General features: G+C 36.0%; 1 protein-coding gene across 4 annotated transcripts in view; it reads left to right on the top strand.

Annotated features, from left to right (window-relative positions):
- BBOF1 (basal body orientation factor 1) overlaps positions 1-14,568 on the top strand; it is a 32,006-nt gene that overhangs the window by 5,625 nt on the left and 11,813 nt on the right. For all 4 annotated transcript variants that reach the window (XM_019733397.2, XM_074327221.1, XM_074327220.1 and 1 more), the window contains exons 3-8: positions 3,093-3,158; positions 4,586-4,729; positions 11,260-11,340; positions 12,149-12,219; positions 12,663-12,807; positions 13,909-14,399. In XM_019733397.2, the coding sequence (XP_019588956.2) occupies positions 3,093-3,158; positions 4,586-4,729; positions 11,260-11,340; positions 12,149-12,219; positions 12,663-12,807; positions 13,909-14,399 (998 nt within the window). The remainder of the gene's footprint in view (positions 1-3,092; positions 3,159-4,585; positions 4,730-11,259; positions 11,341-12,148; positions 12,220-12,662; positions 12,808-13,908; positions 14,400-14,568) is intronic.

Genomic DNA, 14,568 nt, shown 5'->3' with positions numbered 1-14,568 from the left:
ATAGGCATTATCAAAATTGTCTTCTATAAAGTATTATTCTAAAGTAAATTTTAGGCCAGCCATACAAGTAATTTTCATAATTCATTACGTAGAAGCCTTGTGGCTTGTACTTGCTAATTGATATTGGTTTGCATTTATCAGTATCACTTGTATTTCTTGATTTTCATCTGTCTCCGTATATTAAGAGCCCACATCTGGCTGTAGCAAATGTGTAATTTTTCAAAATCATGGGTGCCCATTAAAACCAAAGAAACCGTTTTGGGGGGAAGAAGTAAAGTAGATTCAGTATATCCTGGTTAATCAGCTCTCCTATAGTTTTATTACTCATTCTTTTATTTTTTAAACTTATTTAAATTGTTTATAGTCTTAGTTCATGGTAATTGTAGAAATATTAGAAATTAAATGTTTTTAAAATGATTGTATCTTGAACAAAATTCGATTTTCCTTAAGAGTGGGTTTTTGTATTTAATGCTTTGTTCAATCAAACACAAAATAAATCTCATATTACACAGCTGTCGTACATGACTTAGGACTGTCTCAATTTATTTTTTCGAATTTTTAGGTTTTCCTTAAACTAGTCTAAGATACTATTTAAAACAATATTTTACTTCTGTATCCTCTGATTACATAACCATGTCAAGGAGTTTTTAGTTTACAAAGCTACTCAGATTCCCTACTAAAACAAACTATAATAGCATCCTTGGGAAAAATGATTGATTCCAAAACTGGGGCAGGGAAAGTAAGTAAAAGATAAGCCTGGAATATCTTTATGTGCCAGAAAGTAAGTAAAAACTATTAAAGGACACAGGGGCTAGCTGGAAGGGGCTGCCACTGCCCAAATCTGGGATAATCAAAATAAATAATGACAGTACTAGATTATAACCGATTGAATAAAGTAAGTCCATGAGTGCACACTGCTAATAAATACATAAATTAATAAATGAGGGAGAAGGGAAAGATTTCCTTATAGTAGAATGCAGTAAATTATTAACTTTCCATTTGGCATTTTAGTAATAATTGACGCAGTCAAGAATCATCAGTGGATGCTAAAACTCGTGGGTGTTAGTTTGATGAGTGGAAGTATATATGCATAGTTTCAAAATATCTTCCCACAAATTACTTAATAGTTACAAAAGGAAAAATAGTAACTTTTAAGTTGAAAAAACTGGCAAACACAATCTAACCCACTGATTAAAATTGACATCAGTCACCTCATGATGTGAATCACCGGAAAGGACACACCATCGCTTTGGCAGTGCGTGCCTGCCGACAAGGCATAACCTGAATCTATTCATGAAGAAACATCAGACAGTCCTAACCTTGGCCAGTGTTCAAAAATGTTGGTATTATAAAAGACAAACTGTTCCAAATTAAAGAAGACTGGGATACATGACAAGTAAATGTAATACATGATCGGGGATTATATCCTGGACCAGAAAAAGAAAAGTTGCAATAAAGGGCATTATTGGGACCAGTAGGGTAAAGTTTGAGTATGGACTATAGATTATATCAATGTTAAATTTTCTGATTTTGATAATTGTACTGTGCTTCTAAAAAAGAATGTCCTGGGCCGGCCCTGTGACTCAGGTGGTTGGAGCGCCGTGTTCCTAATGCCGAGGTCGCCAGTTCGATTCCCACATGAGCCAGTGAGCTGCACCCTCGACAGCTAAGATTGTGAACAATGGCTCTCCCTGGAGCTGGGCTGCCGTGAGGAGCCGGAGATTGGTGTGGGCTGCTGCAGGCTGCCGTGTGCTGCCGCTGGCTGCCAGCCCCAAGAGCTACTGTGAGTGGCTGACCAGCAACCAACTGCCTCAGCCCGGGGGGGAGCGCAAGGCTCATAATATGAGCATGGGCCAGGAAGACTTGGCCTACACAATTAGACTGAGAAACAACGGCTTGAAGGGGGGAGAGGCGGACGAAGAGGAGGGGGAAATGTCCTTTTTCTTAGGAAATACATAGATATTTAGGGATAAATAATCATGACGTCTCAAAGTTATTCTCACATGGTCCAGAAAAAACAGTGTAAAAAAAGTATATATCATCTGTATGTACCTAATAATTAGGTATTTAGATAGATTATAGATACATAGAGAGAAAAGCAAATGTGGCAAAATTGAGTGAAGAATGTATGAGAACTATTTGTACTCTTCTTGAAACTTTTCTTTTAAAAGGTTACCTAGATAAGAGAAATGCAGATCAAAACTACAGTGAGATACCACTTCATACCCATGGCTACTATCAGGAAAACTGAAAATAACAAGTGTTGGGGAGATGCAGAAAAGTTAGAACCCTTGTGTACTATTGGTAGGAATGTAAAGTGGTGCAGCCATTATAGAAAACATGATGGAGGTTCCTCAAAAAATTAGAATTGCCGTATGATACAACAATCCCACTTTTGGGTATATTCCCCAAAGAATTTAAAGCAGGATCTTGGAGAGATATTTACACATCCATGTTCCTTGAAACATTATTCACATAGCCAAGAGGTGGAAGCAGCCCAAATGTCTACTGATGAGATGGAAAAAGAAAATCATGCAGCCTTAACAAAGAAGGAAATCTTGACACATGCTACCACATGATGAACCTCAAGGACATTAAGCCAAGTGAAATAAGCCAGTCTCGAAAGGACAAATTTTAATGATTCCACTCATCAAGTATCTAAAGTCAAAATCCATAAATAGAAAGTAGAAAGGTAGTTGCCAAGGGCTGTTGGGAAGTCAGAGAAGGAATTAGTGTTTCGTGAGTATAGAGTTTCAGTTTTGTCAGATGAAAAAGTTATAGAGACCTGTTGTACAACAATGTGAATATACTTAACACTACTGAGCTGTACATTTAAAAATGGTTAAGGCGGTCAATTTAATGTTCTGTTCTTTACCACCATTAAAAAGAAAAAGTTACTCTGGTAATTCTGATGATAGCCAGGTTTTGGAAACTGGCAATAGCAGATTAAGGTTATGGAGTATGTCCTCTCTTCTCTTCCCACCATACTCAACCTCTCCAACCTGCCAGTTTTAATATCATGTAAAAACAAGGCTACTTAATAAAGGCAGGGCACAGAGCAATTTCTTTACCTTCCTGATTTTCATCTACAGATTGAAAAACTGAAACAGCAATTGAATGAAACAAAGGAAAAAGCCCAAGAGGAGAAGGAAAAATTGGTGAGTATCTATGTTTCACTTCCTAGGTGGTCAGGTTTCTGGCAAACTCGTATTTAAGACAATGAGAGTAAATGAATCGGTCCTGTGAGAAGCTCAGCAATCTTAAAGCTCACACTTGTACAGAAGCTCAAAATTATGTTATTGTAGAAAACCATCTGGTATTAGTGGTGCTTACTGATCCTGAGTTTGACATTCATTTTAGAGCTTTTCAGTGGATCAAGTTAGGAAAATGTATTTTTTTAAAGATGAAAATATATTGTGAAATATATTACTAGTCCATACTAACACTTTGAATTCAGACGCAGGAATACAGCATTTTTACTTAACTTTATCTGTGTCTCCCTTTTCCCTCACCAAAAATCCTGGTTCTTAATGATACGAGTATAATTGTGTAGTTGCTTTAAACTTCAACACCTCAACAGTCACAGCATACCAGAACCAATACTACTAGTGGAAACAGTTTAAGATTTTGTGGGGTACTATTCCCCTTAGGATATACACCAATAAGGATCTACTATCAAATTACAAGGTTTAAAAGTCATTTGAAATAATTCCTTCCCGCGAGGTTATGCCACCAACTCGACAACACATTTTGCTTTTGATTTTTAGGAATTGCTTTTGAAAACTTTGTGTATATAAAATTATGTAATTATATAATTATTATTATGTAACATATTTATGTGGTTCCAAAGTAAAATCTATCAAACATGGTGTATTCTGAAAAATCTAACTTCTGTCCATGTGTTCACAACATACCAGAGTATATCGTCAAAATGGATTTTTGTTAACATGATAGGTGAGAAATGGTATCTCAGTGTATTTTCATTTTCATTTCTCTTATGAGGTGAGTCACACATTTTTTCATATGTTTGAGTGTCATCTGCATTTATTTTATATCTCTTATTTATTTTTTCACTGGTATTACTGGTGCTTACTGTGTTATTGGCCCTTTTTTCCTTCTTCCTCCCTCCTATTTTTCTCATTTCTCTCTCCTTCTGTTTCCTTTTTTCCTCCTCCCTCTTCTTTCTCCTCCTTTTCTCTCTTCCCCTTTCCTTCCTCTTTCTCCTATCTTCTTCTTCTTCATTTATTTATTAGAAATAGTGGCCCTTTCTTTGTCTCTTAATTTACTAATTTTAATTTAGGGTCAGGAATGTTATTTACCTTTCTTACAGATTAAAAATTTGTTTAATCTTCCCATACTTCTTTTAAATAAATATCTGCATTTTCTATACAATATCAGCTCGTTCTAGAATTTTTCTTATTCAAGGCACTTGGTATCTTTTAACAAAAATTAAAACTTTATGCAAAAATGAAAAGAGGACATTTCTTCAAAGAAAATAGACAAATGGCTTAAGGCTTAAGTGGAACTTGATTCTGTGTAACTTATGTTTTTTTTCCTAACTCATTTACCTGTTTTTTACATAAAGGAACAAAAGTATGCTGTGCAAATAAATGAGCTGGAGGGACAGTTCCTTAAGAAAGCCAAAGAAATTGGCATGATTCAGACAGAGCTGAAAACAATGAAACAATTCCAAAAGAGAAAAATCCAAGTGGAGCAAGAATTAGATGATGTAAGTTTCTTTTTTTTTTAAAAAAGAAGGTTGAAGTTAACTACGATGTTTGCAAAAGACTTCATAGACATTTACTCCTGTTAGATGGTAAAGGGATCCCTTTGACATTTCAGAGTTTTAGAGAGTAAAAGGATAAGACATATCAGTTTAGGACTGGATGCAAAAAGTCTTGACGGTTAGACTTTTCTTTTTCTAAGCATTGATTTCTTGGTAACTACACCAAATCTTAGCCAACACCTTCCTGCATTTATCAACAGTTAAACCTTTGCAATGGCTTCAATAAGAAACAAACTACGCTTTGAAAACATTAGGGGCAAAGCAGCAAAGTCCTAAAGGAAAATATGTTTAGACTGATGAATTATAATTTTAGTCAATTTTAGAGGGCTCTCTAGGTAGAAGTGGGTAGAATGAGGAAAACAATACTTCCAGAAAGTTTCCTTGACCTTGCTATCCTCTTTCTCTTATTTTTCATTCCCTCAGTTCAGAAGTTAGTTTTATTGCATTAGTGATAATGCAACAAATGTCCCAGATGAGTGCCAGGCACAAATACCTGAAATTAGCTTTGTGACTTTGGGCAAGTTACTTACCTTGGTTTCCTCATCTGTAAAATGGGAATAATAAGAGTTATTGTCTCAAAAGGTTGTTGTAAGGATTAAATGAGTTCATATGTGTAAAATGCTTAAAATAGTGTGTCACATATGTAGTGAGAATTATATTAACAGTGGTATGTAGCTCTCTGAAAAAAAAAAAAAGGTCCTGATTCGTAGCATTTGCTAATTTCCTTGGGAGTAAATACTTTTATTATGGCTAATTTGAAGTTACCAATGCTTTAACAACCTGCTATGAGCTGGCTCTACCACACCACTGAATATTCGTGAATACTCTACAAATATTAGTAGTAGTTGTAATAATACAAGTAGTATTGCCATCAAAGGTAACCATGTAGCACTTAGTGTAGGGGTTAAAAGTTGGTGCTCTGAAGTCAGACTGCCAGAGTATAAATATCGTCTTCACTATTTGGGTATCTTGTTAAATTTCCTCATCTGTAACATGGAGATGAGAGAAATAGTATCAACTTCAAAGGGTCATTGTGAAGAATTAATGAAATAATCTGTTTTATATGCTTAACACTGTGTGATAAATATTACCTGCTGTTGCTTATTCTGCTGCTGTTATTATTCCTGCTAAAATTATGATTATTATAGTTAGTAATATTTAAGGCTCTTCCTCGATCTCTTTTAGTGCCTCTCACTCTCAATCATGGTGTGTTTTCCAAGCATGCAGTGTCTCTCAGGCTCTCCTCTGGCTACCCAGAGTCCTACTTAGCGAGAAGAAGCTTTGACGGGAAACAGAAATTCCTGCTTCCTGTTTTAGCTAACTGCCAAGTTGAAAGGGTATATAAGAAATGGATGAGGTAGATAAGATAATGTTGTGGTTGAGATCCTGGACTTCATATCCTGGCTCTGCAGCTGATGGCTACTATGTGACCTTGGATAGTCTGTTAACTTCTCTGAGTCTCAGATTCTTCATTTGTAAGATGTGGGTGTCAAATCACCTGTCTCCTCTTAGAGATGTTGTGTGGATTAAATAACGAATATGTGTAAAGTACTTAGCACATTGGCTCACATCAATTCTTAGTAAGAGTAGTAGCATAGGAATTATTGATGTTTTGATTATTGTTATAATTATATAGCTTTAAAAATCTTAATAGAGGACTCTTTGAAGCTTGAATTAAAGGAAAGAATCAGCACATTTCGGGCAAGTTACGGAGTGGGAAGACACTTTCTTCGATTGACAGGAATGTGTTTTAACTCCTTGTCATAATTGTGTTGTTATCCCAAAACCTTCCCATGAGGCTAACGTTGTTTGTGAACATGATTACTTGTTGCTTTATAACTGTCGTCATAACTGTTGCTTTAAAATTCTTCTTAATTTCTGTAGCTCACCATTATACAAACTCCTTTGCAGTATTTCATGGGGAACTCTCTTCTATGGATTTCAAGCCCTTTAAAGTCCTTAAAATAGGAGCTATATAACTGTCTTCTCTAGTTATTTTATGTTTGTGTTCTTTAATCTTTATAAACTAAAAAAGGGGAGTAAGAGCCATATCATCTACTTGTGTATGTACTTGTCATTGCTCACAACTTCCTAGACTAGTACTTAATAATAACATTTGCTAAGTGAATGGTATGAGGAACCATTTAAAACTAAAACATTTCATAGAATTCATAGAATCTTAGAGCTGGAAGAAACTTTAGAGTCCATTTTAAGCCATTGTACAGATAAGGAAAACTGAGACACAGAGATGTTAAATGACTTTCGTGTTAAGTTGTAGAGCTGGTAGCAGAATCCCAGTGTCCTGAATTCCTGTCCAGCATCTCTAGTCTTGCTCCCTCTATTTCTTTATCTGTATTAGTTACCTATTACTGTAGAATAAATCACCCCAAATTACTGTTTTAGTGGCTTAAACAATAATAAACATTTGTTAAAAGCACAATTTCTATGGGTCAGGAATTCAGGAGTGGTTTAGCTGGGCAGTCCTGGCTCAGGGTCTCACATGAGGTGCCATCCAGGTATCAGCCAGCTGCAGTCACTGGAGGGCTTGACTGGACCCTGTGGGTCTCCTTCTAAGGTGCCAACTCACATGGCTGTCACATCAGTGCTGGGAATCACTGCTGAAGGCCTCAACTTCTTCCCATCAACTACCTGGGTGTCCTCGCAACTTGATGGATGACTTCACCCAGAGTGAGTAATCCAAGAGAAAGCCAGACAGAAGCTATCCTTTTCTCAACAGAGCTGGGAATCACATAGCATGACTTCTGTTATACTCTATTAGTTAGAAGGAAATCCTAAATCTGGCCCACATTCTAAAGGTGGGAATTAGGTTCCATCATTTGAAGGGAGGACTGTCAAAGAAGTTGTAGACATATTTTAAAATCACCACACCACCACAGTCCAAAATCCACACAGCTACAGGAGTGATCTTAAAATATCACAGTTCTGATCATGTTCTGATCACCTCCCTCAAGAATCTTCTTTAGTATTTCTCTACTGTAAACAGCGTGTTGTCCAGACACCTTAGCGTGAGTGTCAAGACCCTGCACCGACACTGGACCGTTATTACCTCCTTTTATTACACCTCCCCATGCTCACCCCCTTTCATCCACCCAATCTGGACATTCACTCATCTCTCAAGTCTTTTTTCTGCCTTTGTTACTTTGTTCACACTGTTTCCTCTACTTGAACTATATTCCTGATAGATCTCTGTAGATTAAAATTTTATCTATTCTTCAAAGGCTCAGCTCAAATGCACGTTTTCCATGAGACCTTCCCGCAGAGTCCCTTTTAAAAGTACTAATTTTCTTCCTGCTATTTGCAACAACTGGGATGAAACTTGAGGGCATTATGCTAAGTGAAATAAGTCAGACAGAGAAAACAAATACTGTATGATCTCACTTATATGTGGAATCTAAGAAAAGCCAAACTCAGAGAAACAAAGTAGAGTGGTGGCTTCCTGGGCTGGGGTTGGGGGAATGGGGAGACGTTGGTCAAAGGGTGCGAACTTCCAGTTATAAGATTAACAACTTCTGGGGAATCTAATGTACAGCATGGTGACTATAGCTAATAACACTGTATTATATACTTGGAAGTTGCAAAGAGAATAGATCTTACGTATTCGCACCACAAGAAAAGAAATGGTAATTAAATGATATGATGGAGGTGTTACCTAATGCTATGGTAGTAATCATTTTGCAACACATAAGTGTATCAAATCAGTACTTTAAACTTACACTGTGTTACATGTCAGTTATCTCTCAATAAAGCTGGGGGTGGGGGATAAATAAAAAGAGCAGAAAATAAAGGAATAATTTTCTTTTCTGTGTATTCCCATAGCATTTTGTGTCTCTTATGCCACCTGGCCCATTTATCTTGATATTATTTATCATTTGTCTTATCTCCCATACTAACTTGTAAATTTTTTGAATTACAAACAGTGTTGTCCTTTGTATTCATCCAAATGCAAGATACACAGTAATGCTCAATGAGTATTTGTTAAATACTGAATGGGTCTTTTCATTTAGAATGTAATTGAGGGATATCAGGTTTTCTAACTAGATGGGAGGAATCCTTTACAATGTATACGTCTACCAAATCATTACAATGTGCACCTGATGTGACGTGATGTGATGTACCTTACAGTTTCATCAATTATACCTCAATAAAGCTGGAAGAAAAAAATTCAGAAGGAAAATCAAGTTTCATTTTATATGAAAATAAAACAGATTGAATCAAGTGAAATTCCTTAACTTTTCAGGAACTCTCAAAATAGTCATCCTAAGTGTGGGTAGATATTCTGAATCAAAGTGAGTTAGGAGCTAGTTGTGCATATTTTAGTGGGCTGTGGTGTATTTTTTTGTTTGTTTTTTTTTTAAAGAACAATGTTGCCACCTAGGGGAGAAATAGATTTCAAAACAGGGCTGTTGGGTCAGGAAGACTTAAAATTCAAAGGCCAAAAAAGATACTGGCTTATGGAGAAAAATAAGGTAGTTCTGTGGAATCCCAAATACATATGGAAGAATTAAGGCAGGTGTAGGGGTCTGTGAACTTAAAATTGAGGGATATACATAAATGAAGAAAATTATACTGTGTATATAGACTTCATTATACAAATTAAAAAGAGACCAATTTAGATTATCAAAAGGTAGTCAAAGCATAAATTTTAAAGAAAAAAATTATTTCTATGTACCTGATTAACAGAAGAAGCATACATTTGTAGGTTGCTGTTATTATCTTTTAATAAATTGTTTTAGTCTTTGTTTTTTTGACAATGTGATAATACCCATTCCAGCAAATTTAGCTGATAAAAAAAGAATAAAAGCACTACAACCCCCCAATTACATTACCTAGAGATAACTGTTGTTAATATTTTGGTGTATTATGTTTCCTCTTTTCTTCCTCTGCTATGTAGAAGCACATTTTTCAATACCTATATGCTGTTTTTACAAAAATGAGGTCATGATGTACAAATTGTTTGTTAACCTGATTTTTTTCACTTTACATATTGTGAACATTTTTTAATGCCATTACATATTTTTCTATAAAATCTTTTGACTAAATACATGAAATTCCTTTGGGTAGGTGTATCATGATTTATTAATTGGCCTTTTTTCTAATTTTTCACTATCATAAACTATGATGAACTTCTAAGAAGCAAAATACTTTTATGTATCTAATTAATTTTTAGGATGACTTCTTAGAAGCAGAATTTATGAGTTAAAGAACATTTAAGCTTTTTGATATGCATTACCTAATTATCTTTTAAAAGATTGGTTTATTAATTTATAGATTTTTGAAGGAGTCCAATGGCATATGAAAGGTATGTCCCCTTATACACTAGGATGGTAGACATTTCCGTAAACTTGAATATTGACATTAATAAAGTCTTTGATAATGTAAGAAGCCATTAAAAGAAAAAAAAAGTATATATATATATACACACATATGTATGACAGGGCAAATGAAAAACACCTTAAAGTGATCACATAAAATGAGATTTAATACAGTTAGGACAGAGATGACAATAAAGGAAATTTAAGTGTAAGGGGAGACAATACTAGACATACTAATAACTCATCATTATATTAAATGGTTAACATTCTAAGTAGATGTGTTATTTATTATTTATTCCTTGCCATACCTCTATGAGATAGCTACTATTATTATCCTCTTTTTCTTCCTGGAGATCTGAGGTTTTAAGAAGTTGAGTAACTTGCCCAGAGTCAAACAGGTGGTCAATGAGTGAGGTAGAACTTGAACTCTGGTCTGTCTAACGGAAAGCACTTCTCACTGCCTTTTTGATGGCATGAATATTAGATTGAGTATGCCTATTTCAATCTGACTGATTCTTCCTAGTAAATATAGACTACAGGATCATAGCTTTAAATTAGCTCAACTTTCTTTGCCTAGAATTTTATATCCTTTTTATTATATGTAGTTTTAGAGGACAGAAGGATCCATCCGTGGGAATCATAGGGAGATTTTTTTTTTTAGATTAATACTAAGAAGAATTTTCTAAAAATGGGAACTATTAAAGGGCAGGTTAGTGAGATTTGAATTAGTGATACTTCTGTCTGGATGTTTTTCTCATAGAGAAGTGATTTCTACATTAAGTGGGAGATTTTATAGTCTGATCGCTAAGGTTTCTTCCAATTCTAAAATACGATTCTATGAGTCCACATGTTTAAGGCGAGGATATTTAGAAAATATGATTCTGAGAACACCTTGTCTGAAGGTTCTGAGAACTGTTATTCATGAAAGGCTTCTTAGAGACTCAGTACTGATCTTGTAAACCTATAGAAGTTTGGGGGAAATTCGGTACTCACAGGCAGGGACAGTTTTTCTGTGTGTTGAGGATTAAGAGGTAATGTATAACAAAAAGTGTTTCTTTATTGAGAATTTTCTTGGAATATGCCCCAGTCAACCCCATTTTCTATTGACCAGTTTTTGGTTTTTTGTTATTTTCATTTCAGCTGAAGGAGAATTTAAGGAACACGGAGCGGAAACATCAGGAGACTCTTAGGAGATTGGAAGGCAGATTTTTTGAAGAAAAGGTATGGCATATTAAGGTTGATTGAGAAATCTTTTGTTTACTAGAACAACATAAATGTATTTACATGCCTTCTGAGACATATCAACGTTCCACTTGGTATCTTATTAGAAGATTCTTATCAAATCACAGTAGAATAAAAAAGAGGGGAAAATGAAACCTATTCTAGATATCTCAATGTCTAGTGTTTTTTTCCCCCTGCCAGTTAAGAGATTTTTAAAATCCTCAAGAGAGATTGTCACCTTAACAAGGCTTTAGGACACCCCCCCTCCTCAGATTGGTGTGCCACATGTACCCCATTACATGGGGGGGAGGAGACTGGAGCTCTCACTCTGGTACATGTGAAGTACATTTTAATTATTATTGTTTGGATCTCATCCTAAAATGTAATCTCTATGAGAACAGGAACCTGATCTGTTTTGTTGACCACAGAATCTCCAGTATCTGAAAAATCTGGTACACTATTAATGCTTGCTAGGAATTTGTTGAATGAGTAAATAACGACTCTCCTCACTGTGTTTAGCAGAAATTTCTCCCAGCTCTGCTTTCTTGTACTGATGTGGAATTTTTTTTTTCCTATTTACCTGTCATGTTGCTTCTTTAATGGGGAAATTGGGAGGTACCCTAAGGTGCCTTTGTTCATACTATCCTCTTCGTTTGCTCCTCTGTCAGTACTTGGAGTAGTTCACGTCAGGTCATGTGGACAGGAGTATTTTATTTGACATTATAAAATAAAAACTTAACTTTTTGATATGTAAATTTTGTTGTTAGAAATAGAACTCTGTATTAAAACAGCCTATTTTCATTTTTAGCACCGACTAGAAAAAGAGGCTGAAAAGAAGATAATAATGCTGGCAGAGAGAGCCCACCATGAAGCTGTTGTGTAAGAGACTACTGCCTTTTTTTCTTTCCACTAGTCCCTCTTACTTCTTTGCAGGTCTCTTTTGTTCTTATCCTTTTGTCTTCCCACTTCTGTCCTGGTTTGCTTTCTTCAGATGTTCTGATTACATTCCCTCACTGTTTCTAGAAAGAGAACTTTGTGTCCCTGCCCCTTTTCCCTCCACCCTTTCTGTAGCAGCACATGTGAGGCTAAGAACCTAGGCTTTGAAGTTAGATTGGTTCTCAATATACATACCAACTGACTGGAAGGAAGATTCCTTAACTTTTTTGAAATTAAATTTCTTTGTCGGAAATTGGAGTTAATAATAGCTACCTTGCAGAGTTGTCATAATCATTAATGTTGGGGGATAAAGCAATCATTGTTCTAGTTTGGTAGTATCTAAAGCTTAGGCCTCTTTTTTGAGATCTTATGTTTGTCTATTTCAGGCAGTTGAACAATGCTGGAAGAACTGTTTTTAAAGAGAATGTTTATCTCCAGAAAGCTCTTGCGTACCACATGAAGGAAGCTGATGCTCTGCAGAAAAACTCCAAGAAGTTGCAACAGACTCAGACTTTACTTTTACATCAAAAGGTTCCCATTCTTATTTAGACTTTGTTTCTTATCTGTTTTTTTTAAGGGTTGGGTTACATCAATACTAAGCATTGAGTATAATAAAGATACATAAGGACAATGGGACCATTTTTCTTCTGTCTGGATGATGTACCTTTCTTATCTGAAAAGATTAGTTACTGAATGACTAAGAAGCATTAGACTTGGCTTTATAAAGGATATGTCAGAAATATAAATATAACTCCTATCATTTACTATCTGAGAATATTCATTTTGCTTAGCTTAGAGTTGTTCCCTAACTCACTTAGGAATAGGTTCAGCTGTGAGGAACACCCCTGACAACAATGGCATCACCACATAAGAGTTTATTCTCTGACTTAAAGGACGTCTGGAGGTAAACAGTCCAGAGCTGGAATGGTGGTGCCACCAAGTCAGCAAAGACTCGGGGTCCTTAACTCTGCTCTGCAGCATGTGGCTGACATCCTCCAAGTCACCTCGTGGCCCATGGCGGCTGCTGGAGCTCTAACCACTACTCAAACAGCAGGAAGGAAGAAGGACTAGAAGGGAAAATGTACGCCCCTCCCTTTAGCGGTCTTCCTGGAAGTCCTTACACACATTTCTGCTTATATCTCATTGACCAGAACTTACATGGCTATGCTGAGCCACAAGGGAGACTGGGAATTTTCAACTGGGCTTACTGCCTTCCTGAATAAAACTGGGGTTTTATTACTAAGGAGAAAAGGAAAAATGGACGTTGGGATAGGCAAGTAGTAGGCTGCAAGAGTTTTCAGTATACAATTGTTAAATTAATGTTTTACTGTATAGTCTCATTGGTTTTGGAATTACCCTTTTGATAATACAAAATGTTTAAACTTTCAGAATTTCGGATGAAGGGAAGTTTCTTAATTAGCAAATTCAGTGATCTTCACAAGTCCAGACAGGACTGTAAGATGTTTTTTACTCTCTATACACAGAATACCAAAATATCACCATCTCTACCTGGCACCAAACTCAAATCTCATGTAGTCAATCTCATGTAGTGGAAATTAGTGAGGAGCTTTTAAGTTCTGAAATTGATTAAAGAAAAAATATCTCTCACCTCTCTCATCTTTCTGTTTTTAGGAGATCAATGATCTGTTGGTTAAGGAAAAGATTATGCAACTTACCCAGCAGAGATCACAAATCCAAACTCTTCAGAAGAAGGTGGTAAGCTTGGAGACTGCCCTGAGTTGTATGACCAGAGAGTTTGAGACTGAAGTTTTAAAACTGCAGCAACAGGCAATGGTGGATAACCATGGTCAGGTTGAAATTTGCAAGCTGCAGCACCTTCTTCAAATGAAGGACCGGGAAATGAATCGAGTGAAGAAGCTGGCCAAGAACATACTGGACGAGAGAACAGAAGTGGAAAGGTTCTTTTTAGATGCTCTACACCAAGTGAAGCAACAGGTCCTACTTAGCAGGAAGCATTATAAGAAGGTAGCACAAGCTGCTTTCAATCTTAAAATGCGAGAGGCATGTGCAGGAAGAACAGAATATCCCAAAATTCGAACATTTGATGGCAGAGAGCACAGCACCAATACTGTGAATCAGGATCTTGTGGAGGCTGAGAAATGGTACTAATAATGTTTTAACATTTTATCTTTTGTGCTATTTTTTGTGTCCGTTAGAGAAATAAAAGCCCTGAAAAGTTCAGTTTGCTAATATCTAAGTATTGAGTATATTACTCAGTAAGCTACTTGAGGACAGGAACTGACTTACTCATCTTTGTAACCCCTATGCTTA

Source organism: Rhinolophus sinicus, linkage group LG03, assembly GCF_036562045.2.
Source record: "Rhinolophus sinicus isolate RSC01 linkage group LG03, ASM3656204v1, whole genome shotgun sequence".
In the NCBI taxonomy this organism is placed as follows: Eukaryota; Metazoa; Chordata; class Mammalia; order Chiroptera; family Rhinolophidae; genus Rhinolophus; species Rhinolophus sinicus.
The sequence above is the reverse complement of the archived record's forward strand: the minus strand, read 5'-3'. Positions and strand labels throughout refer to the sequence as shown.